Source organism: Oncorhynchus kisutch, linkage group LG12 (genome assembly GCF_002021735.2).
Source record: "Oncorhynchus kisutch isolate 150728-3 linkage group LG12, Okis_V2, whole genome shotgun sequence".
Classification (NCBI taxonomy): Eukaryota; Metazoa; Chordata; class Actinopteri; order Salmoniformes; family Salmonidae; genus Oncorhynchus; species Oncorhynchus kisutch.
The window spans coordinates 40367761-40393821 of record NC_034185.2 but is presented as its reverse complement, the minus strand read 5'-3'; the positions used below and the strand labels follow the sequence as shown (position 1 = coordinate 40393821).

Genomic DNA, 26061 nt, shown 5'->3' with positions numbered 1-26061 from the left:
GATTGATGCTTCCATTAGTGCTCACTCCACTGCATAGTAGAGCTTCACATGTGAGCGTACGCACCCATGAACGCACGCACCCATGCACCCATGAACGCACACAGACACACTCTCACACACACACGCCTGACATACTCAACTCTCACCCCAAAGACAGTCATCTATCAATCTTCTTTCAGTTATAGAATGAGTGCCATGCCTGAAATCACTGAGCCATAGACAATGACATAAGAGCTAGGTGGAGAATGGAGCTAAATCTCTCCAGGACATGTTTACAAGCAACACATCTAGCCATAATATACAGTTGAAGTCGGAGGTTTACATGCACCTTAGCCAAATACATTTAAACTCAGTTTTTCACAATTCCTGACATTTCATCCTAGTAAAAATTCCCTGTCTTAGGTCAGTTAGGATCACCACTTTATTTTAAGAATGTGAAATAGCAATAATAGTAGAGAGAATGATTTATTTCAGCTTTTATTTCTTTCATCACATTCCCAGTGGGTCAAAAGTTTTCATACACTCAGTTAGTATTTGGTAGCATTGCCTATAGATTGTTTAACTTGGGTGGAGCATTTCAGGTAGCCTTCCACAAGCTTCCCACAATAGGTTCGGTAAATTTTGGCCCATTCCTCCTGACAGAGCTGGTGTAACTGAGTCAGGTTTGTAGGCCTCCTTGCTCGCACACGCTTTTTCAGTTCTGCCCACAAATGTTCTCTGTGATTGAGGTCAAGGCTTTGTGATGGCCAATCCAATACCTTGACTTTGTTGTCCTTAAGCCATTTTGTCACAACTTTGGACGTATGCTTGAGGTCATTGTTCATTTGGAAGACCCATTTGCAACCAAGCTTTAACTTCCTGACTGATGTCTTGAAATGTTGCTTCAATATATCCACATCATTTTCCTACCTCATGATGCCATCTATTTTGTGAAGTGCACCAGTCCCTCCTGCAACAAAGCACCCCCACAACATGATGCTGCCACCTCCGTGCTTCACGGTTGGAATAGTGTTCTTCGGCAAGCAAGCCTCCCCCTTTTTCCTCCAAACATAACGATGGTCATTATGGCCAATCAGTTCTATTTTTGTTCCATCAGTCCAGAGGACAATTCTCCAAAAAGTACGATCTTTGTCCCCATGTGCAGTTGCAAACCTTAGTCTGGCTTTTTTATGCTGGTTTTGGACCAGTGAATTCTTCCTTGCTGAGTGGCCTTTCAGGTTATATCGAACTCGTTTTACTGTGGATATAGATACTTTTGTACCTGTTTCCTTCAGTATCCTCACAAGGTCCTTTGCTGTTGTTCTGGGATTGATTTGCACTTTTCGTACCAAAGTACGTTCATCTCTAGGAGACAGAAAGCGTCTCCTTCCTGAGCGGTATGATGGCTGCGTGGTCCCATGGTGTTTATACTTGCCTGCTATTGTTTGTACAGATGAACTTGGTACCTTCAGGCATTTGGAAATTGATGAACCAGACTAATGGAGGTCTACAATTTATTTTCTATTTTCCCATGATGTTAAAACTTGTTGAGGATAGGGGGCAGTATTTTCACTTTGGATGAATAGCGTGCCCATAGTGAACTGCATCAAACTCTGTCCTAGATTGCTAATATATGCATATTATTATTACTATTGGATAGAAAACACTCTGAAGTTTCTAAAACTGTTTGAATTATGTCTGTGATTATAACAGAACTCATAGGGCAGGCAATCTTCCAAACAAGAAGTGAAATTCTGAAAGTTGGGACAACTTTGACGTCATCGCCACCTCCTTTCCCAACAAATGGATCTGGAAGCACTTCCTACGCCTTCCAGTAGATGTCCTCATTCAGTAGAAAGTGGAATGGAGCATTTGCTGTGAACTTTGACCGAATGGGAGGGGAAATAGTCATTGTCCCGACAGAATGCCATTTTCCTGTGGCACATTTCTCTGTGGGTGCTACCGCTGTTCCATTTGGCTCCAGATGAAAACGTATGATCTGGTTGGAAGGTTATTGGATAGATATGATAATAACATCCTGAAGATTGATTCTCTACTTAGTTTGACCAGTTTATTCGACCTGGAATATATCTTTTGGAATTTTCGTGTGAGTTATCTTGGACCAGCAGTCAGTTTTTGGGCACGTGATCTGAAAGTGACAGCAAATGCAGCTACTTGGACACTAGTATTGGACATTATGGAACAAAACAACGATTTATTGTGGAACAAGGACTCCTTGCACTACATTCTGATGAAAGATCATCAAAGGTAAGGGAATATTTATGTTGTAATTTCTGTTGACTCCAACATAGCGGAGAAATTCTGTTACGTCTGAGCGCCATCTCAGATTATTGCAATGTTAGGCTTTTTCCTTAACGTTTAAAAAAATCTGACACAGCGGTTGCATTAAGAACCAGTGTATCTTTAATGATATGTAGAACATGTATCTTTAGTCAAAGTTTATGATGAGTATTTCTGTTATCTGGCGTAGCTTTCTATAATTCCTCCAGATATTTTGGAGGAATTTCTGAACATGGCGTCAATGTAAAACCGAGATTTGTGGATATAAAAATGCATATTATCGAACAAAACATAAATGTACTGTGTAACATGTCAAATGACTGTCATCTGATGAAGATTTTCAAAAGGTTAGCTATTCATTTGATCTCTAATCCTGCTTTTGTGATTTTATCTTTGGCTGGAAAAAATGGCTGCGTTTTTCCTTTGATTTGGTGGTGGTCTAACATACATATATGTTGTGTTTTCACTGTAAAACATTACAAAAATCTGACATGATCGGTAGATGAACAAGATGTTTGTCTTTCATTTGAGGTATTGGACTTGTTAATGTGTGAAAGTTAAATATTTCTAAAGAATATTTTTGAATTCCCTGTGCTACCTTTTCAGCTGAACGGGGGGGGGGGGGGTGGAGTTACCTCCTTGCCATAACAGGTAAAGAGACACTGAGTTTGAAGGTAGCCCTTGAAATACATCCACAGGTACACCTCCAATTGACCCAAATTATGTGAATTAGCCTATCAGTAGCTTCTAAAGCCATGATTTCATTTTCTGCAATTTTCCAAGCTGTTTAAAGGCACAGTCAACTTAGTGTATGTAAACTTCTGACCCACTGGAATTGTGATACAGTGAATTATAAGTTAAATAATCTGTTTGTAAACATTTGTTGGAAAAATTAATCATGTCATGCACAAAGTTGATGTCCTAATCGACTTGCCAAAACTATAGTTTGTTAACAAGACATTTTCCTGGAGTGGTTGAAAAACAAGTTTTAATGACTCCAACCTAAGTGTATGTAAACTTCCGACTTCAACTCTATGATATGGGGAGGGAATATGGAACGGGAAGGAGAGCTGTGTGAGAAGATGCTCATATAGGGCCTGGGTGAAACCTTGACCACACTGTGAGTGACCAATTAAATAGTGAGAGAGAGACAGAGAGAGACAGAGAAACAGAGTGTGAGAGAGACAGAGAAACAGAGTGTGAGAGAGACAGAGAAACAGAGTGTGTGAGAGAGAGAGAATGCGAGACAGAAAGAGAATACAAGATGTAGAGAGAATAGGAGAAAGGAAGAGATCATGTTATGTATAGTATGGGTTAGAGAAGGACAGTGTGATTATCACGCCTTCTCCCTTTCTGGCACTCGAGGGCGCCAGGCTGCCCTTCATTACGCACACCTGTCACCTTCATTACTCGCATTAGCGCTCACTGGACTCACCTGGACTCCTTCCCCTGCCCAGACGCTGTTTCTGTTCTGTTTCAAGTCCGTTGTTTAAAAAAAAAATATTCTCCCTGTACCTGCTTCCTGTCTCCAGCGCTGTTCCTTACAGAACGCTGACACCACTATACGAAGCATCAGGGAGGTCTTTCTTTTTTGGTTGGTGACGTCGGGTCCAGGTGTCGTCGCTGATGGAACCGGGGGTGCCTCAGCTAGCTCGTCGGGTTTCCATGCCTTAGCTGGCTCTAGAGGTCTTGCCTCGGTGGGCTCAGCAGGCGCCCATCCCCGTCATGCTTGAAGGGCACCTGGCTGCCCTTCATTATGCACACCTGTCACCTTCATTACCTACAGCTGTGCAATATTGGACTCATCTGGACTCCATTACCTTGTTGATTACCCTCTCTATAACTGTCTTCTCCCCCGTTTGTTCCCGGTGTCAGCTTTAATGCTGTTTTGTGTTTATGTCCAGACGCTGTTTCTGTCCTGTTCCATGTCCGTTGCTAATTAAATGTTCTCCCTGTACCCGTTTCTCGTCTACCAGCGTCGATCCTTACAGTGGTAGGGTAGAATTTTGCCAGCTTTACTGCAACAGTGTGTTCAGGGCTCTGTGCCTAGAACTTCACAAAGCACAGGCATCCCAATGAAGCTGAGTGACCAAATTAGGCAGAGAACTCTTTCATGCCATACTTCAGATGAGATTTCAAACCTTTTCTCTCCTGGGACCGGTGCTATGGAGTCGGTTGTGTGGAGGTTTGAGGGGGAGGAGAGGCTGAAGCTACTAAGCACAATAAACCTGCACATAAAGATGAATTTTTTATTTAGTCAATTACAAACAAAAAGTGAATACTGGCACTGGAGGCTTACAGGTGGTGATAAAACTGAGGTCATCAAATGGTTCATTTCAGGGGATTTTTGTGTAGTTTTTCTCTGTGATGCAAAGTGGGTAAATTGAATTCAGAGTTGAATGAAGAAGCCTGGTTTAAGCCCAAAGGTAAAGCTTGATTTTACTAGAGCCAAATCAGATGGTGTGTAAGAGCGGAGTTGATGGAGGGAGAAAAGGGAGGGACAGAGCGAGAGGGAGAGAGAAACATATGAAGAAAAAGGAAGAGTCACATAGGGAGAAGGTTAGAAAGGGAGGGATTGAAATATTGGGGAGATGGAGACAGAGAAGAGAGGAAGCACAGGCAGAATCCTGGCACCTTGGTGATTAACAGCAGCATCAATGACCACACTTAGGCTTGGCTGGAGATAACACATAATAAGCAGCTCTCTGGCTTGCCTGGACACAAATGCACAGCACAACAACAAACACACACACACACACACACACACAATTAAAGACGTATATGTGTGTGTGTGTGTATAACTGAGCGTTCTAAGACACAGGTGGTGTTGGAGAGATGAAGAACTCTCGAAAGTGTAGGTGGAACAGACCTAGATATGACTCTTTAAAAAAATTATTGAAATCATAAAGCGTGACATAAAAGGGAATCAGAATTAATCCTTAGCGGAGTACATGCTGAACTCAGTGTTAAGCCTGGCCGCCGTCCAAACGCATCACACAGCTTAGACAGGATTTACGGGTGTTAACACGTTTGTCCACAGATTCCAGGCAAATAATCCTTTTAAAGGAAGCATCGGTAATTTGCCTGTTACAACTGACACAGGGCGCAGTCTTGGAGTTAAAACAAAATTAGGAGAACATTGACAAATTTTATCCTCATCCCAAAACGTCTGACGCACTTTGCCGTTTTAGCATTACCTTTCAAAAAATACAATAAAATGTATTTTTATAAATGTGTAGAGGGGGAAATCTACTAGTGAAAGGGGAAAAAAATCTACATTTACATATCAGGATATAATTTGACGATATATCCTATTGTATCGTTTTGACAATATCACAATAAAATGTTTGCGCTAGTTTGCTGTACCTGCACCAAAACTCAGTATTTTTCACAGCCTGTTCTCCATCTTCTTTTTAAATAGGTAGTTTGAGCCTGGAGGCTGTTTTTACTCTGCTACTTCTAATGGAGCTATCACATTAACCATCCTCATAATCATCATCCTTCACCTATCACTTGTGTCTGGCCCTGTAAAAAAATGTAATCTCTATCCATCCGTCTTTTCCTCCTTCTTTCCTCTCATCAATCCGAAGCAGATCGCATTGTTAGGTAGGGTGTAATCAGAGCAAAAAGCATGTTCAGGCCGTTACTGTGGTGAAAGAGTACTTTGGGGTGTCTCGAGCACAGCTGTTTTAAAATAGAGTTTTTTAGCATAGAGGGCAGGCGGACAGAGGGAGGTGTGGGGGCAGATGGCTGAAAGGAACACAAACACACGTGAGTATGGACACTCACAAAATCAAATTGTATTTGTCACATGCTTCGTAAAACAACAGGTGTAGACTAACAGTGAACTGCTTACTTACAGGTATTGTTCCAATAACGCAGAGTTAAGAAAAAGAGGGCTTATCACTGAAATGATGAGACGGCCTATAGGGAGGAGGTCAGAGAACTGGCAGTGTGGTGCCAGGACAACAACCTCTCCATCAACGTGAGCAAGACAAAGGACCTGATTGTGGACAACAGGAAAACCAGGCCCCCAATTACATTGATTGGGCTGTAGTGGAGCGGGTCGAGAGTTTCGTGTTCCTTGGTGTCCACATCGTCAACGAACTATCATGGTCCAAACATACCAAGACAGTTGTGAAGAGGGCAAGACAAAATCTTTTCCCCCTCGGGAGACTGAAAAGTTTCGGCATTGGTACCCAGACCCTCAAAAGGTTCTACAGCTGCGCCATAGAGAGCATCCTGACCGGTTTCATCACCGCCTGGTATGGCAACTACTCGGTATCTGACTGTAAGGCGCTGTAGAGGGTAGTGCGAATGGCCCAATACATAACTGTGGCCAAGCTTCCTGCCATCCAGGACCTATACAATAGATGGTGTCAGAGGAAAGCGCATAAAATTGTCAGACTCCAGTCACCCAAGTTATCGACTGTTTTCTCTGCTACCGCACGGCAAGCGGTACCGGAGTGCCAAGTCTAGGACCAAAAGGCCCCTTAACAGCTTCTACCCCCAAGCCATAAGACTGCTGAACAATTAATAAAATCGGCACCAGACAATTTACATTGCCCCCCCCCCCCTCTTCCTTTTGTACACTGCTGCTACTCGCTGTTTATTATCAATGCATAGTCACTTCACACCCACCTACATGTACAAATGACCCTGCACACTGACTCGGTACCGGGGCCCCCTGTATATAGCCTTGTTAGTGTTATTCTTATTGTGTTGCGTTGCATTTTATTCATACTTTTTATTTTAGTCTACTTGCAAATATTTTCTTAACTCTTCTTGAACTGCACTGTTGTTGGTTAAGGGCTTGTAAGTAAGCATTTCACGGTAAAGTCTACACTTGTTGTATTCAGCGCATGTGACAAATAACGTTTGATTCGAAGATACGAAAGAAAATTGTAAAAAATCTCTAGTGGCATAATGATAATTACACAATGAATAACAATAATGAGTTAAAGTAACATGGCTATATACAGGGAGTACCAGTACCGAGTCGATGTGTAGGGGTACAAGGTAATTGAGGTAGCTACGTACATACTGTATAGGTAAGGGTAAAGTGACTAGGTAACAGGATAGGAAATAGACAGTAGCAGCCGTGTAATGTGGTGAGTGTGAATGTTGGTGAGTGTGTGTCATCAGTATGCATGTGTGCTATGTGTGTGTGTGCGTCCAGTGTGTGTGCATAGAGTCAGTGCAAGAAAGGGTCAATGCAGGTAGTCTGGGTAGCCATTTGATCAGCTTTTAGCAGTCTTGTTTAGCAGTCTTATGGCCTGGGGTGGAAGCTGCTTAGGATCCTGTTGGTCTCAGACTTGGCGCTCCGGTACCGCTTGCTGTGCGGTAACAGAGAGAACAGTCTACGGCTTGGGTGGCTAGAGTCTTTGACAATTTTTTGGGCCTTCCTCTGACACCACCTGGTGTAGAGGTCCTTACGGTGCTTACGTGCCCTCTTCCCAACTGTGTGGGTGTGTCTGGACCATGTTAATTTCTTAGTTATAAGGACACAGAGGAACTTAAAGCTCTCGACCCACTCCACTACTTGCCCTGCCATTTCCTGTAGTCCACGATCAGCTGCTTTGTCTTACTGACTTTGAGGAAGTGGTTGTTGTCCTGGCACAACACTGCAATGTCTCTGAACTTCTCCCTATAGGCTGCTTCATTGTCATCGGTGATCAGTCTTGCCATCGCCGTGTTGTCAGCAAACTTGATGATGGTGTTAGAGTCGTGCGCGGCCACGCAGTCGTGGATGAACAAGGAGTACAGAAGGGGACCAAACACACACCCCTGAGGGGCCCCTGTGTTGATGGTCAGCATGGTGGATGTGTTGTTACCTACCCTCGCCAGGATCCAGTTGCATATGGGGGTGTTCAGACCCAGAATCCTGAGCTTGGAGTGGTACTAACCCCCCTCTATTTTTACATAGATATTCCTTTTGTCCAGGTGGGTGAGGGCAGAGTGGAGTGCAATAGTGATTACGTCATTTGTTGATCTCTTGGGGCGATATGCGAATTGGACAGAGCCATTACCACCCTTCAAGGTATTTCATGGCTATAGAGTGCAACAGGGCTCGCACTTCTTCCATATTTCTGTCACTCTCTTATCCCTCTCCAATCTGTCTATCATGCTCACCGTGTTCCTGATTATGTTTCTCTCTTACGCAGTTGTCTCCCGCTCCCTCAAACATGCCTGATGCGCCTTCGTGTGTGGATAGATTTTTGCCAACGTGTCCTCACTGAAAACCATTTCCAAATCCCACATGTGCTTCAGTGAACGCACACGTGCACACATGCAGATCATCTGAGTGATATCTGCAGACTTCAGCTCGGCTTCTCCCTCTTATCAGAGCAGGTTGAGGGATCATCACATTCTAACCCCCCTCTAAACACAGGATCATAGCGACAGAGGGTGTACAGATAGCTGTGTGTGTGACCTCAGAGGGTGTCAGAGAGCTCAGAGAACTCATTCCCCCGATAAGAATCTCAGTTGGGATTAGGTCTTAACACTCTGAAGCTCTCTCGCTCTCTTTCTCTCTCTCCCTCAGACAGACACACACACAAATCTGCAGCTTCAGTATTGCTTACCACCTCTCTATCTTTTGTCATCCCCTCTCCCTCTCTCGCCCCACCTTTTCTCATGAAAGTTCTCTCTTCCCATAACCATCTTCCCACTCCAAGATCATTCATTTTAATCTATATCAAAGCAAACCATCTTTCTCGCTTTAACGTACTCTTTTCGTCCTTATCTTTCAAACTCTTCTCCTCCCTCTCTGTTTTTCCATCTCCATTTCTCCTCCCTCTCCGCATCCTCTTTTCTATCTATTGTTCTCTGCTTGTTCAATTATTATCATAGACCAAATAATGACAATAATAATCATATATAATCGTTATATATATTTTTTTATGCCACTCAAAGCTCTAACACATGAATTAACTGAGAGACTTCAATATTTTATGGCAGGGTGAGACAGTCCACAGAGCCAAACATAACACAGGTAGTCCTGACAGAGATATGTCCATTAGTCTAACCTCAAGGTTGACAAGTAGGTGGACAGTAGGGTAACGGAGAAACCTAATGTTTACTAATGGTTACTTGTGGTTACTACATGTTTACTTACATGCTTCCTGTAGTTGAGCTGCTGTCAGTGGGCAGAGAACCATTGGAGCGTTCCATCTGAGCCAGTCTGAGAAACACAGATGAGTTAATGAACGTTAAGTTGGGGGTCAATGCCTACGAAGCATTACTGGGTACAGAAGAAACTGCTGCTGGCTAGTGCACCATTCTAGGTGACCGGATGAAATGTGACCTAACAAGTGGACCTAACAGACATCTGACATTCAGACAGAGTTCAGTCCAACAGCCAGAGGATCAGCCACTACAATATGGGATCCAATTATGACATGAGATGGATTACAGTACAGTGACTGGGATGAGAGGTTCAGAACCACACTGGTCCAATCCCATTGGGCACGGGTGGAGTGTTGTTGTTGTGATAGATCCATGCGGTTGGGAGGGGAACACAGTGGATTACTGGCCCTACACTGGCCCACGGCTAACACTGGGATAGGGCTAGTATGCCAATACAGAGTCTGCGTGTACAGTATGTGTATGTTTGCGTTTGCACATATGAGTGTGTGTGTGTGTGTGTGTGTCAAGGCAGCTTGTTAACTGGTAACAGTGAGGTGCATTGAGCTGTGGGTTAATGGTTCATGAAAGCTGTTAAGAAGCCTTTTGGACGTAGACTTGGCGCTCCAGTACAGCTTGCCATGCAGTAGCAGAGAGAACAGTCTATGACTGGGGTGGCTGGATTCTTTGGCAATTTTATGGGCCTTCCTCTGGTATAGAGGTCCTGGATGTCAGGAAACTTGGCCCCAGTGATGTACTGGGCCATTCACACTACCCTCTGTAGTGCCTTGTGGTCAGAGGCCGAGCAGTTGCCATACCAGGCGGTGATTCAACCAGTTAGGATGCTCTCAATGGTGTAGCATATGGAATGGCTAAAACTGAGGGGGCACCATAATATTTGCAAGGGAGGCTAGCCCTACTGTCTCTAATTTAATGAACAACAGTGTAGACGACATAGGCTGTAATACATTGCATTCGGAAAGAATTGAGACCCCCTTTTTCCACATTTTGTTACGTTAAACTGAAACAGAAATATTACATTTACAAGTATTTACAAGTATTCAGACCCTTTACTCAGTACTTTGTTGAAGCACCTTTGGCAGCTATTACAGCCTTGAGTATTCTTAGGGAGGACAATACAAGCTTGGCAGACCTGTATTTGGGGAGTTTCTCTCATTCTACAGATCTTCTCAAGCTCTCAATCATATCAAGCTTTGTCAGGTTGGATGGGGAGCGTTGCTGCACAGCAATTTTGAGGTCCGTCCAGAGATGTTCGATCTGGTTCAAGTCCGGGCTGTAGCTGGGCCATTCAAGGACATTCAGAGACTTGTCCCGAAGCCACTTCTGCATTGCCTTGGCTGTGTGCTAAGGGTCGTTGTCCTGTTGGAAGGTGAACCTTCGCCCCAGTCTGAGGTCCTGAGCGCTTTGGAGCAGGTTTTCATCAAGGATCTCTCTGTACTTTGCTCCATTAATCTTTCCCTCGATCCTGACTAGTCCCCTAGTCCCTGCCATTGAAAAACACCCCCACAACATGATGGTGCCACCACAATGCTTCACAGTAGGGATGGTATTGGCCAGGTGATGAGCGGGTCCTGGTTTCCTCCAGATGTGATGATGAGCTCAATGTTGGTTTCATCAGACCACATTTTTTTTCTCATGGTCTGAGAGCCCTTTTAACAAACTCCAAGCGGGCTGTCATGTGCCTTTTACTGAGGAGTGGCTTCCATCTGGCCACTCTACCATAAAGGCCTGCATGGTGGAGTGCCCCAGAGATGGTTGTCCTTCTGGAAGGTTCTCCCATCTCCACAGAGGAACTCTGGAGCTCTGTCAGAGTGACCATCGGGATCTTGGTTACCTCCCTGACCAAGGCCCTTCTCCCCCGATTGCTCAGTTTGGCCGGGCAGCAAGTTCTAGGAAGAGTCTTGATGGTTCCAAACTTCTTCTATTCATGATGGAGGCCACTGTGTTCTTTGGGACCTTCAGTGCTGCAGAAATCCTTTGGTACTCTTCCCCAGATCTGTGCCTCAACACAATCCTGTCTTGGCGCTCTACGGACAATTCCTTTGACCGCATGGCTTGGTTTTTGTTCTACAATGCACTGTCAACTGTGGGACAATATTTTGACAGGTGTATGCCTTTCCAAATCATGTCCAATCAATTTAATTTACAGACGGATTCCAATCAAGTTGTAGAAACACCTCAAGGATGATCAATGGAAACAATGCAATTTCGAGTGTCATCATTTTTTGGGGAAATTGCAAACATTTGTCACAATGGGGTTTTGTTTGTAGATTTTAGAATAAGGCTGTAACATAACCACATGTGTAAAAAATGAAGGGGTCTGAATACTTTCCGAATGCACTGTATATATTCTCAACTTCTACACGACCAAGTGTGGGCAAAGTTTGTGTGATGGAAGCGTACAGTACCTGCTAGTGTACTGCTCTATCCTGGAATGAGTGTCATCATGAGAGAGCTGGGGTGACTGGGAAAGCCTGGAGAGGGGGAATGGAAGGGTGGAGATGGGTACACAATGAGACACAATAACACAACAAAAAAGACTGATTACAAAATCAAATCAAATCAGCAGTGAGAAATCAATGAATATAATAAATAAATAAACAAACAAATCAACAACAGAAGATTTTGATGATCTAGGTAGCCAGTCAGGAGATACTGCACCGCTAGTGGGATGAAAGGATGTTAGGAGGAAGAGGATGCTGTGAGGAAGAGGAGGAGGAAGTGCTTGCTTGGTAGATCGGGCAGACAGGCAACATGCGGTGTGACGGCTGAGTGGGGGTAGTTGGGGTGGTGAGTTTTAGATGTCGGGAACATTCTAATCTGGAGGGGGGACACATGCAGATACTCACTCATACTGCTCCGGACACATGCTGATGAGAGTGACGGGACTGCAAGAGAAACGGACGGGAGGGGAGGGGAGGAGAGGAAAGGCACCACAGAAATTCTATATTTAGGACCACATAACAGGAACACGTTCAAGAACCAAATACAACAGGAGGAGAGTACAGGTGGTAGGGTTCCAACCAACAGCATAAGAGGGTCGATGCTTGGTACAGCCATAAGTGTGTGACAACAGGAGCACGCAGCACACCAGGTAGATGTTGTCCTTAGGCACAGGTCTAGTATCAGCTTGCCCACACCAAATCCTAACCTTTACTATTGTAGAGGAAAATACACTGACCTTAGGAGCAAGTTCATCCTATTCTCAAAGCCTGCTCCAAATAAAATCTTCCCTTTCGTCTTAAGCCTATGGTCCAATGGTTTCTAGTAATTAAACTATTAAGTTCCAAGTGATATTGTAACTGAGTTCCTATTTAAATCATTTTAGTGGAATATTAACTTACAAGCAAAGCTATGCAGCTCCAAGCCTGTATTTACTGTAGTAGCTAAGTATGCCTTTTAATTTCAGCACTGATTGCAAGGACAAATGTGCAGCTATTATTAGGCTTACTTGACATTTGCCAGCATTACCGAGATTATCAAAATACCATATCCTATCTGTGCCATTCCCTTATTACAGTTACATTTAATTTTGCAGTCTTCAAAATGTCTAAACTTGTAATGCACAGTGCCGAAAAAAATGAATTGAATGTACCAAAAAATAACAGTTGCTAAATATAGATGTGACAGGAAGAGAAGGAAAGGACGTTTGAGATGCTAAGGTAATTGCTTGTGAGCTCTGAAAGTTAGATCATTCCTTGTGTTATAGTTCGCAATAAGAAAGTGGAGCCATTCAAACGCAAAACGCTGAATCGTGGATGTGTGTGTCTCGCATTGGTAAAGAAAGCTGTAGTCACTTCTCTGCCAAAATGAGACTCCTATTGTACATGATCACTCAGTGAAGGAGAGATTTCGCTATTTGGGACTGCTGTCTGCAGTCTGCTAGCACTTTGTGCACCCCCGTTAACTGGTGACATAAGGACGTTTTTTTTAGAGAGGACAACACCAACTAGGGTTTCAGTAGATTTTTTTCAAAACCAGACACACTGCTGTGATGAGACGGTTTTCTCTCCTCCAATTTTTCTCATGACAGGCTGGATGGGTGCCATCTTATGAAAAAGATGAAGAGAGCGAGGGAGGAAGGAGAGAGGGCGACCTTTGGAGTGTTTAGCTCTGACGAACGTTGGTGCTGCTGCTGTATAGAGCACAGTCAGAACAGGCAGCAGGAGTAAGGGGCCTGGAGAGTCAGTGATGCTGGGCCTTAAGAGTTCACTTTTCCCTGGGATGGCAGCAGGCCAAAGGACAGCGCAACTACAGCCAACCTCCCTGGATATACTGAGTAACCACATTTAACCACCGTGATCTACAGGAATGATATAGTCACTGTCAACAACCAGCAACTATAGAAAAAAGTTAGAAATTCACAATGATCACATGACAAACACAAACATGTTCAATGTATACCCCTGATATAGAATAGTGGTAATACACTTAGTAGCCCCTTTCTGACAAAATGTGAAGGAATAACTGTTGGCTTAACTATTTTCTGGTAAAAAAATTATTCAAATTATTTTTTAAACACATTGCATAAAAAAAACAGATTCATTGAAATTCACACCTAAACAAAAACGTGTCTCTGCATTGAAGCATGTCCCTGGCACCATCAGGGAGACTTGGTGTGTGTGTGTGTATTTGTGTATTAGGGAAAGGGACTGACTGGTATGTACAAAGCCAACAGTAGACTCCCACACTGACTCTGAAAATGAAGGGGAGGGAAGGGCATTTTCATATGCAAAGCCTTGATCACATGATGTTGTGTGTGCAGAGTGCTGCATATACTGTGGTGTCAAATGTGATACCATACAGAGATGTTGCTGGAGTTTCTACAACTAGCCTACATGGCATACCACCATACACACACCCACACACACACACACTGTCTGGTGCATGTGTTGAGTGTTCCATACTGTAGCAAAAGGTTTTCCTTATCATTATTGTTTGCATGATGTTGTGTTATATATATATATACATATATCTTTTCACTGAATACCAAAACACGTATTAAATCCAATTCAATCCTGATTATTTCAAACACACTTGTATGCCAGTGCAGCTCAACAGGTCTTGAGGGACAAGCTGTCCTGACACTCACTTTTTAACTTAAATCTCTTTTGGAATAGGGGGCAGCATTTTCACTTTTGGATGAATAGCGTGCCCAGAGTGAACTGCCTCTGGGCAGGATTCTACCATCCCTACTATAAAGGAGGGGCTCATGAGACCTCTTTGAGTCAGTGTTCTGGCAGAGTGCCTTGGTTTCATGACGCGCGCTCCAGACAGAGTTACCTGTCGTTCCAGTGCTTTTCTTCAGACATAGGAATTCTCCGGTTGGAACATTATTGATGTTTTATGTTAAACATCCTAAAGATTAATTCCATACATCGTTTGACATGTTTCTAAAGGACTGTAACGGAACTTTTCGAGTTTTTGTCTGGACTAAGTGCCTGCGCTTCATGAAGATGGATTACTGGGCTGAACACGCTAACAACAAGTGGCTATTTGGACATAAATGATGGACTTTATGGTACAAATCAGTCATTTATTGTCGAACTGGGATTCCTGGGAGTGCCTTCTGATGAAGATCATCAAAGGAAAGTGAATATTTATGGTGTAATTTCTAACTTCTGTTGACTCCAAAATGGCGGATATTCCTCTGGTTGTTTTGGGTTCTGAGCGCCGTTCTCAGATTATGCTTTTTCCGTAAAGTTTTTTTGAAATCTGACACAGCGGTTGCATTAAGGAGAAGTCTATCTTTAATTCTGTGAATAACAGTTGAATCTTGTATCAATGTTTATGATGAGTATTTCTGCAAACTCTCCGGATGTTTTGGAATCAAAACATTACTGCACGTAACGCGCCAATGTAAATATGCACAGTATCGAACAAAACATACATGTATTGTGTAACATGATGTCCTATGAGTGCCATCTGATGACGATCATCAAAGGTTAGTGATTCATTTTATCTATATTTCTGCTTTTTGTGACTCCTCTCTTTGGCTGGAAAAATTTCTGTTTTTTTTTACTTGGCTATTACCTAACATAATTATATGTTGTGCTTTCGCTGTAAAGCATTTTTGAAATCGGACATGATGGGTAGATTAACAAGATGTTTATCTTTCATTTGCTGTATTGGACTTGTTAATGTGTGAAAATTACATATTTCTAAAAACTATTTTTGAATTTCACGCGCTACCTTTTCAGAGGAATGTTGTGGAGGGGTTCCACTAGCAGAACGCCTGCCCTAGAAAGGTTAACAAGGTCTGTTAACAATGTTCTTTCCTCCCCTCTACTCTCATCCTCTATCACCCTCTCCTCTCCTCTATAAGGGGGGGTAAACAACACATGTGCACTCCGACACCTTTCCTTGCTTGACAGACAGACAGAGAGGGTGCTGGGAACACAGAAACACTGCCATATGTTCAGGAGGAATTTCATTAGCCCGCGCTCACTACTGCCGCCTCTGCTCGGGTTGACAGAAGTGTGTGTTTGTGTTTGTGTTTGTCAGAACGTGTACATCTCTGTGTTATTGTGTGTTATTGACTCCACACAAAAGTCTGAGTTAATGTGTTTTAAAATGAGTCCCCAAATGCACGCTCTCAAACTCCAACCCACACAACTCCTAAACTCATCAGACTCCCTGCTAGAGTTAATGTAGTGTACAGCCTTATCCTGAGCTCTCACAAATAAGGGTGGTGAACGACACATAACACAGCAAGGTAGGTGGCTCCAATGCGTCTTTCAAATGAACATATGTCTCTTTGTTAGAAATCCTATTTGTCGTGTAATGAAGGAAGAGCAGGTGGGAGGGAGTTAACAGTGTGTGTGATTATTTTTTGAATAGTCATATTTCTACAAGCCACCATTTCCTTTGCAGCATTTTAAAGAATCCCTTCCCAATTTTTGACCTTTTCTCCACCTTTTAAAGACATTTGTCAAGTAAGCACCACTGCAGGTGGTACACTATATTTACTAAAGTGTGTGGACACCCCTTCAAATTAGTGGATTCGGCTATTTCAGCCACACCTGTTGCTGACAAGTGTATAATGCACAGAATAGGCTGGAGTGGTGTAAAGCTCGCAGCCATTGGACTCTGGAGCAATGGAAATGCATTCTCTGGAGTGATGAATCACGCTTCACCATCTGGCAGTCCGACAGACTAATCTGATTTTGGCGGATGCCAGGTATATGCTACCTGCCCCAATGCATAGTGCCAACTGTAAAGTTTGGTGGAGGAGTAATAATGGTCTGGAGCTGTTTTTCATAGTTCGGGCTAGGCCCGTTAGTTCCAGTGAAGGGAAATGTTTATGCTACAGTATTCAATGACATTCTAGACAACACTGTGCTTCCAATTTTGTGGCAACAGTTTGGTAAAGGCCCTTTCCTGTTTCAGCATGACAATGCTCCTGTGCACAAAGCGAGGTCCATACAGAAAAGGATTGTCAAGATTGGTGTGGAAGAACTTGACCCGCCTGCAGAGAGCCCTGACCTTAACCCCATCGAACACCTTTGGGATGAATTGGAACACCGACTGCAAGCCAGGCCTAATCGCCCAACATCAGTGCTCGATCTCAATATCAATGATTTTGGAAATAGAATTTCGAAGAACAGGTGTCCACATACTTTTGGTAATTATTTTATGTCTTAGGCACAGAGAGAGGAGGGAGGAAAAGCAAGACAGAGTGGAGAAATGAGTGGAATGAGGATGGTGGGTTAATCGATCTGAGGAGTGGCTGCATAGATCTGGAATGTGCGTGTGTGTGTCTGTGTGAAGGAGAGAGAGAGAAAGAGAGAGAGACGTACAAAGGCAGAAAGATACTGATAGAGGAGGATATATCAAAAAGGGGTGAGATAAAGAGATGTGGGGAGAAAGAGAGACATTCGTTGAAGCTCCTAGTTGATGGAGACAGTGAGGGGGACATAACTCACACCTCCCGCCACCTGACTCGAGCATCTGCATAATCTGCAATAGTTAAACACCATTACTGAGGATTTATGTGTGTCTGAGCGAGCGACCAGCGTAAATCCAGACAGACTCACTCCACAGCAGAGCAGCAACCCTGTGCTACAGCTCTGTGCTACACAGGAGATAAATTGCCCGAGTCTGCCAGAGGGTATAACGCTCCGCAGACAGGTAAATAAGCACACAGGGAGTGTAAATTAAAGTCTTGACAGGAGGGCAACACAACGAGACCATCCCTTCAAGGCACTTACATCTCCATACTGTCTCCATCAAGAACAGTCTGGACTGGTAAATAGCCCAAACGGGGGTGCTTGGCAAAGTACTTCTTGGAGCGGAACTTGTTTTTCAGCACCTTGGTGAAATCACGCATGTCCTCACCTGACGTGGTCTGGAGGAGAGAGAGAGAGGAGAAAGATTGTAAGACGGAGAGGAGGAAGTGTGTGTTAAATGTATGTTTTTTTCTGGCTGTGTTCCTCGTTAATGGGTTAATTAGCAACCAAATTTCAAATCATATCCAATTGTATTTGTCACGTGCCGAATACAACAGGTGTAGACCTTACCGCAAAATGCTTACTTACAAGCCCTTAACCAACAATGCAGTTCAAGAAATAGAATTAAGTTACTAAAGTAACTAAAGTTAAAAAATAAAATAAAAAGTAACAATAAAATGACGAGGCTATATACAGGGGGTACCGGTACCAAGTCAATGTGCGGGGGTACAGGTTAGTTGAGGTAATTTGTTAATGTACTGTAGGTAGGGGTAAAGTGACTATGCATAGATAATTAACAGCAATTGTCAGCAGTGTAAAAACAAAAGGGGAGGGGGTGTCAATGTAAATAGTCCGTTTGGCCATTTGATTAATTGTTCAGCAGTCTTATGGCTTGGGGGTAGAAGCTGTTAAGGAGCTTTTTGGATATAGACTTGTCGCTCCGGTACCGCTTGCCGTGCGGTAGTAGATAGAACAGTCTATCAATTTGGTGACTGGAGTCTGACAATTTTTTGGGCCCAATTTTTTGGGACACCGCCTAGTATATAGGTCATGGATGGCAGAAAGATTGGTCCAAGTGATGTACTGGGCTGTACGCACCACCCTGTGTAGTCGTTGATGCAACAAGTCAGGATGCTCTCGATGGTGCAGCTGTATAACTTTTTGAGGATCTTGGGACCCATACCAAATATTTTCCTGAGGGTAAAATATTTTCTTCACGACTATCTTGGTGTGTTTGAACCATGATAGTTTGTTGGTGATGTGGACACCAAGGAAACTGTCGACCCAATCCACTACAATCCGGTCAATGTTAATAGGGGCCTGTTTGACCCTCCTTTTCCTACAGTCCACGATCAGCTACTTTGTCTTACTCAAATTGAGGGAGAGGTTGTTGTCCTGGCACCACACCGCCAGGTCTCTGACCTCCAACCGAAAGGATGTCTCATAGTTGTCGGGGGATCAGGCCTTCCACTGTTGTGTCATCATCCAACTTGATGATTTTGTTGGAGTCGTGCTTGGCCACGCAGTCGTGGGTGAACAGGAAGTACAGGATGGGACTAAGCACACACCCCCGAGGGGCCCCAGTGTTGAGGATCAGGGTGGCAGATGTGTATTTGCCTACCCTTACCACCTGGGCGCGGCCCATCAGGAAGTCCAGGATCCAGTTGCAGAGGGAGGTGTTTAGTTCCAGGGTCCATAGCTTAGTGCTGAGCTTTGTGAGCACTTTGGTGTTGAATGTCGAGCTGTAGTCAATGAACAGCATTCTCACATAGATGTTCCTTTTGTCCAGGTGGGAAAGGGCAGTGTGGAGTGCAATAGAGATTGCATCTGTGGATCTGTTGGGGCGGTATGCAATTAGGAGTGGGTCTAGGATTGATGTGTTGATGTGTGCCATGACCAGCCATTCTAAGCACTTCATGGCTACCGACCTGTATGCTACGGAGTGGTAGTCATTTAGGCAGATTACCTTTGGTTTCTTGGGCAGAGGGACGATGCTTGAAACATAGGTATTACAGACTCGGTCAGGGAGAGGTTGAAAATGTCAGTGAAGACACTTGCCAGTTGGCCTCATGAATGTTGACCTGTTTAAAGGTCTTGCTCACATTGGCTATGGAGAGTGTGATCACACAGTCTTCCAGAACAGCTCGTGCTCTCATGCATACTTCTGTGTTGCTTGCCTTTTATGCTTGCCGCATAAAAGGCATTTAGCTCGTCTGGTAGGCTCGCGTCACTTGGCAGCTCGAGGCTGGGTTTCTCTTTGCAATCCGTAATAGCTTGTAAACCCTGCCACATCCGACGAGCATCAAAGCTGGTGTAGTAGGATTAAATCTTAGTCCTGTATTGAAGGAGTTTTCACATAGGCTGAGCACTTGTTGGCATCTTTTCCTTCTCTCCGAGGTCCGACTCATCCCAAACCGTCTCAATTTGGTTGAGATCGGCGGATTGTGGAGGCCAGCTTATTTTATGCAGCACTCTATCACTCTCCTTATTGATCAAATAGCCCTTACACCGCCTGGAGGTGTGTTGGGTCATTGTCCTGTTGAAAAACAAATGATAGTCCCACTAAGCCCAAACCAGATGGGATGGCGTATCGCTGCAGAATGCTGTGGTAGCCATGCTGGTTAAGTGTGCCTTGAATTCTAAATAAATCAGAGTTCACTGTGTCACCAGCAAAGCACCCTCACACCAGAAGACCACACCACAAGACCTCCTCCTCCATTTTTTACCGTGCATTTTTTGAAACCGCCTCATGCCAATGACTCCTTATATGGCTGTGAATGAGCTACGAATGAGCTTACGTTTTCCACGTTTTCCCCAAGGTGTCTACAGCATTGTGACATCTTTTTAGGCATTTCCCTTGAAGAATGGCTGTAAGGGACCATATATGGCATGTGGTCACATGGTGTCTCCCGCAGAAAACCTTGCGTAAAATACTGAGGTAGCCATTTTTCCAATCGCTTCTTATGAGAAACCAACTGCCTCAACGGATATATTATTGAATATATTTGTTAAAAATACCTTGAGGATGGATCCTAAACAACGTTTGCTGTGTTTCTGTCGATATTATGTAGCTAATTTTGAAAAAGGTTTGGCGTTATAGTTGTAGCATTTTTCGGTCGATTTCTCAGCCAAGCATGGTGAAGAAACGGGAGCTTTTTCGCCTACAAAAATAATATTTTTGGAAAAAAGGAACATTTGCTATCTAACTGGGAGTCTCCTGAGTGAAAGCATCCGAAGTTCTTCAAAGGTAAATGATTTAATTTGGTTGCTTTTCTTATTTTTGTGAAAATGTTGCCTGCTGCCAGCAGAGCCTAGCATAGCATTATGCCATGATAAACTTACACAAATGCTTGTCTAGCGTTGGCTGTAACGCATATTTTGAAAATCTGAGATGACAGTGTTGTTAACAAAAGGCTAAGCTTGTGTTTGAATATATTTAGTTCATTTCATATGCGATTTTCATGAATAGGAAAAGTTTCTAGGGGTATTTATGTCCGTTGCGTTATGCTAATGCATTTGAGGCTATGATTACGCTCCCGGATACGGGTTTGCTCGTCGCAAGAAGTGTTAATTGAAACGCATTCCACATACCTCAAGCTGGTTGAGAGAATGCCAACAGTGTGCAATGTTGTCAACAAGGTGGCTACTTTGAAGAATCTCAAAAAATAAAAATATTTTGACTTGTTTCACACTTTTTTGGTTACTTTCATGATTCCGTATGTGTTATTTCATAGTTTTGATGTCTTCAATACTATTCTACAATGTAAAAAATAGTTTTAAAAAACCCTTGAATGAGAACCTCTCTCTCTCTCTCTCTCTCTCTCTCTCTCTCAGAAATTATAAACATTATTTAAAGGTTTGTTCAGTCAAATACAATTTGCTCCGGGCTCCTGAAGTTGATGTAGCTGACAGGACAAGTTGCAAAACTAGTGATTTGTTGAATGAGGTTGCACAGAGGTCTGTGTGTGTGTGTTCCTCACCGGCGTGCAGTACTCCACCATGGGGTAGTTGAGCTTGTGGCCCTTGGCGGTTCGTCCAGAGAAGAAGCAGCTCTGACACACATCATAGTTAAAGTGCTTCAGACTGCGATACCTAGGGAAAAACAAGATAATAAGAGTAATGATTCCGTCAAACAGATTCCTCCATTGCCCAATCTTGTTCTTTCATGTGTCTTGCATATGCTATCGCAATTCCAGGGCCTCCTGTCATCACGTTCTCTCTCCAATCCCTCTGCTAAGTTCGAAATGAAGCACCTGCAGCTCTATCCCAAAACACCTTTTCATTGTACTCAAATCAGAATATATAAGACATTCGTAAGACAACTGTATATTAAGATGGACCGAATTCATGCGCAACATCAGAAGTCTTCCATCCCTCTGCTTCTCTCTCCTCTACCACAGCCAAGGTTATTTGAGTGATGACAGAGCCCGTAGCAATGCATCAGACAGTAGAGCACAGTATACCACACGTCCCACTACACAGCAACCTTTTCATTAGCCTTGACACAGACGCCCACCAATTAATGACCCTGTGGGTCCATAATTTCTACTTTGTCCCTCCCTCCCGACAGACAGACAGACAGACAACCAAGGGAATGTGTTGTGTCAAATGTCTTCTAGTGTTTCACTCAGACATTCTCTAGCTGGTGTAACTACTTAGTGTGTAACCAGAAATACACAACACTAGACACTAGATTCTGGCTAGCATGGTGTTGTGTCTTATTCTGCTCCCATTCTGTGAATGATGTCAGATCCCCTCGCCATCAAAGGCAGAACAGGAGAGTTAAGTGAATAGTTGTAAAAGAGGATGACAGCAAACAATAATGTTTAGCCTGTGGACATCTTTGAACTCAGCTCATCACAGGGAGGTCTTTGGAATCAGAAGAGTGTGATTATGTTAAACTACTGACATATCAGCCGGCGGTGTTGGTTCATTTGTGTGAAAGAGACTTTTAGGAGTCTTTTGAGACCCCCAGCATCACAGGGGTGGTCTGTTATGCACTGTTTGTGGATGTCTGCGTCTGTGTGTGTGTACGTGCGTGTCCAAGCGTGTGTGATTATAGATGTCCTCCTCCAGTTGGTATTTAGTCAGAAGTTTATGATCTGCTGACATTTAGATAAATGCCTGCCCTCCAGAGCAGGCCTGCCCTTTCTGCCTTTCTGCTCTACTCTACTAGAGCAGGGAGACCAGCATGCATGAACCCACTGTGTGTGTGTGGTGTGTGTGTGTGTGTGCGTGCGTGCGTGTAGGGGGGGGACAAAAATAGATAAGATCTTCCTACCGTGGAAAGGAAAATATCTGTCTATTAATTTAAAAATCACCCTGATTAACTCTTTAGTCTTATCCCAGTTGAACTATTTGCTTATGGCCTGGCGACATTTTTAAATTTAATGAGCACATTTTTTTCCCCATTTAATTTGGAATGGCAAGCCAGACAAAATTAAGTGTGCCTATTTATATAATGACCTTAAATCTGAACTGGTTTTCTGACAGATTAGTATGTCTCAAAATGCCTTAAAATTTCCCAGATTGACTGACCTTCATGCCTTAAAGCAATAATGGACTGTTATTTCTCTGTGCTTATTTGAGCTGTTCTTGCCATAATATGGACATAGTCTTTACCAAATAGACCTAACTTCTGTATACCAACCCTACCTTGTCCATATGTGATATTTCATAGTTTTGATGTCTTCGCTATTATTCTACAATGTAAGAAAAAATCATTTAAAAATAAAGAAAAAGCATTGAATGAATAGGTGTGTCCAAATTTTTGACTGGTACTGTATGGCAAAACAAACAAAATAGAAATATGTATGTTTAAGTTGGAAGTAGAAGCCTAAGTGTTGTCCAATTAGGGATTCATGTCAGGGTTACGGGAAAATAATAAAGGAAATATATTTATTTTTTAAAGATATATAATTTATATATATACTGTGGGGAAATATATCCCCAAAAATATATGGGGGATTGGAAATTACGCAGACAATTAAATTGATGGAAACCGCTCTATCTGCAACCAATCTATCTGCAATTTTAAAGCTGATCTACCGCCCCCCCCCCCCCCCCCCCCCAAAAGAAAAAAAAAGAAAAAGGAACTAACATCAAAGTTGCTGTGTGTGTTCACATTTGTGCCTATATGCGTTTGTGTGTATTTTTACCTGAACCCTACAATGGGACACTCTTTACAGATGTTACACTTGGCCTGGTGCTTGGCGGTCTCAGCAGCCGCCACTCTATGTAGCACAGGAAGCCACACCACAGACTGGGGCTCCAGTCTCATCCAATCAACAAACTGCCTGGGCTCCAGCTCCACCTTATTGGTCACCTGGACAGGAAAAGGAGAGAGGAATTGGAGATTTCAAGTCAAAGTGAATTCAACAACTAGGTTGAAGCCAAAATGTCACTCTATTCCCTATATACAGTGGGGCAAAAAAGTATTTAGTCAGCCACCAATTGTGCAAGTTCTCCCACTTAAAAAGATGAGAGGCCTGTAATTTTCATCATAGGTACACTTCAACTAATCCAGAAAATCACATTGTAGGATTTTTAATGAATTTATTTGCAAATTATGGTGGAAAATTTGTATTTGGTCACCTACCAACAAGCAAGATTTCTGGCTCTTACAGACCTGTAACTTCTTCTTTAAGAGGCTCCTCTGTCCTCCACTCATTACCTGTATTAATGGCACCTGTTTGAACTTGTTATCAGTATAAAAGACACCTGTCCACAACCTCAAACAGTCACACTCCAAACTCCACTATAGCCAAGATCAAAGAGCTGTCAAAGGACACCAGAAACAAAATTGTAGACCTGCACCAGGCTGGGAAGACTGAATCTGCAATAGGTAAGCAGCTTGGTTTGAAGAAATCAACTGTGGGAGCAATTATTAGGAAATGGAAGACATACAAGACCACTGATAATCTCCCTCGATCTGGGGCTCCACGCAAGATCTCACCCTGTGGGGTCAAAATGATCACAAGAACGGTGAGCAAAAATCCCAGAACCACACGGGGGGACCTAGTGAATGACCTGCAGAGAGCTGGGACCAAAGTAACAAAGCCTACTATCAGTAACACACAAATCCTGCAGTACCAGGCGTGTCCCCCTGCTTAAGCCAGTACATGTCCAGGCCCGTCTGAAGTTTACTAGAGAGCATTTGATTGATCCAGAAGAAGATTTGGAGAATGTCATATGGTCAGATGAATCCAAAATATAACTTTTTGGTAAAAACTCAACTCGTCGTGTTTGGAGGACAAATAATGCTGAGTTGCATCGAAAGAACACCATACCTACTGTGAAGCATGGGGGTGGACACATCATGCTTTGGGGCTATTTTTCTGCAAAGGGACCAGGACGACTGATCCGTGTAAAGGAAAGCATGAATCACATTGTAGAAATCCTACAATGTGATTTTCAGGATTTTTTTTCTAATTTTGTCTGTCATTGTTTTTAAGTGGGAGAACTTGCACAATTGGTGGCTGACTAAATACTTTTTTGCCCCACTGTATAGTGCACTACTTTTGACCAGGACCCATAATAGTGCACTATACTGGGAACAGGGTGACAGCCCTAGTGTCAGACCTATATTCCTTACCATTTACAGAGGTATTAAATCCTTTTACACCTCGAGATCGCTGCTGTCCAAAATACAGCAAACACACCTGACCTTTCAGTTGCCACGGCTACCCACAAGGTCAGTGAGTAAACACAGAGGGAAGAGAGAGACTATACAGACATGCCTGGTGCCCAAAAAATATTACGCATTTTGCGCAGCGAGAGTTGAGTGAGTACGAAGGGGGTCCACATCCTGGAGTCCACATCAAACGTACAAAACATGACAAAGCACAGAACAAGAGTTATAAATTGGAAAGACACCAAGAGACAACAAAAACACACATGTTTTTTATCTGTTTTTTTTAAGTTGAACTCGCTTTTTGCTTGAGGAACCACGACATGGCTCTATACAGTTGAAGTCGGAAGTTTACATACACTTAAGTTGGAGTCATTAAAACTTGTTTTCAACCACTCCACAAATTTCTTGTTCACAAACTATAGTTTACGCAAGTCGGTTAGGACATCTACTTCATGCATGACACAAGTAATTTTTTCAACAATTGTTTACAGAAAGATTATTTCACATAATTCACTGTATCACAATTCCAGTGGGTCAGAAATGTACATACACTAAGTTGACTGTGCCTTTCAACAGCTTGGAAAATTCCAGAAAATGATGTCATGGCTTTAGAGGCTTCTGATAGGCTAATTGACATAATTGGAGTCAATTGGATGTTTACCTGTGGATGTTTACCTGTGGATATATTTCAAGGCCTGCCTTCAAACTCAGTGCATCTTTGCTTGACATCATGGGAAAATTAAAATAAATCAGCCAAGACCTCAGAAAAGAAATTGTAGACCTCCACAAGTCTGGTTCATCCTTGGGAGCAATTTCCAAATGCCTGAAGGTACCACGTTCATCTATACAAACAATAGTATGCAAGTATAAACACCATGGGACCACACAGCTGTCACACCGCTCAGGAAGGAGACGCATTCTGTCTCCTAGAGATGAACGTACTTTGGTGTGAAAAGTACAAATCAATCCCAGAACAACAGCAAAGATGTTGGAGGAGACAGGTACAAAAGTATCTATATCCACAGTAAAACGAGTCCTATATCAACATAACCT

The 26061-nt window shown here is 43.1% G+C and overlaps 1 protein-coding gene across 13 annotated transcripts in view; it reads right to left on the bottom strand.

Annotated features, from left to right (window-relative positions):
- Window positions 1-26061, bottom strand: part of LOC109900399 (utrophin-like) — a 172921-nt gene that overhangs the window by 23536 nt on the left and 123324 nt on the right. For 11 of the 13 annotated variants that reach the window (XR_004211951.1, XR_004211955.1, XR_004211953.1 and 8 more), the window contains 6 exons: window positions 23534-23700; window positions 21356-21467; window positions 17637-17773; window positions 12276-12314; window positions 11835-11900; window positions 9398-9463 (listed from right to left, as the gene is read on the bottom strand). Coding sequence is in view for 8 of the 13 variants with exons in the window: in XM_031837544.1 (XP_031693404.1) it covers window positions 9398-9463; window positions 11835-11900; window positions 12276-12314; window positions 17637-17773; window positions 21356-21467; window positions 23534-23700 (587 nt within the window). In the remaining 5 variants the exon portion in view is untranslated. The remainder of the gene's footprint in view (window positions 1-9397; window positions 9464-11834; window positions 11901-12275; window positions 12315-17636; window positions 17774-21355; window positions 21468-23533; window positions 23701-26061) is intronic. The other 2 variants (XR_004211952.1, XM_031837552.1) reach the window with 1 other exon arrangement.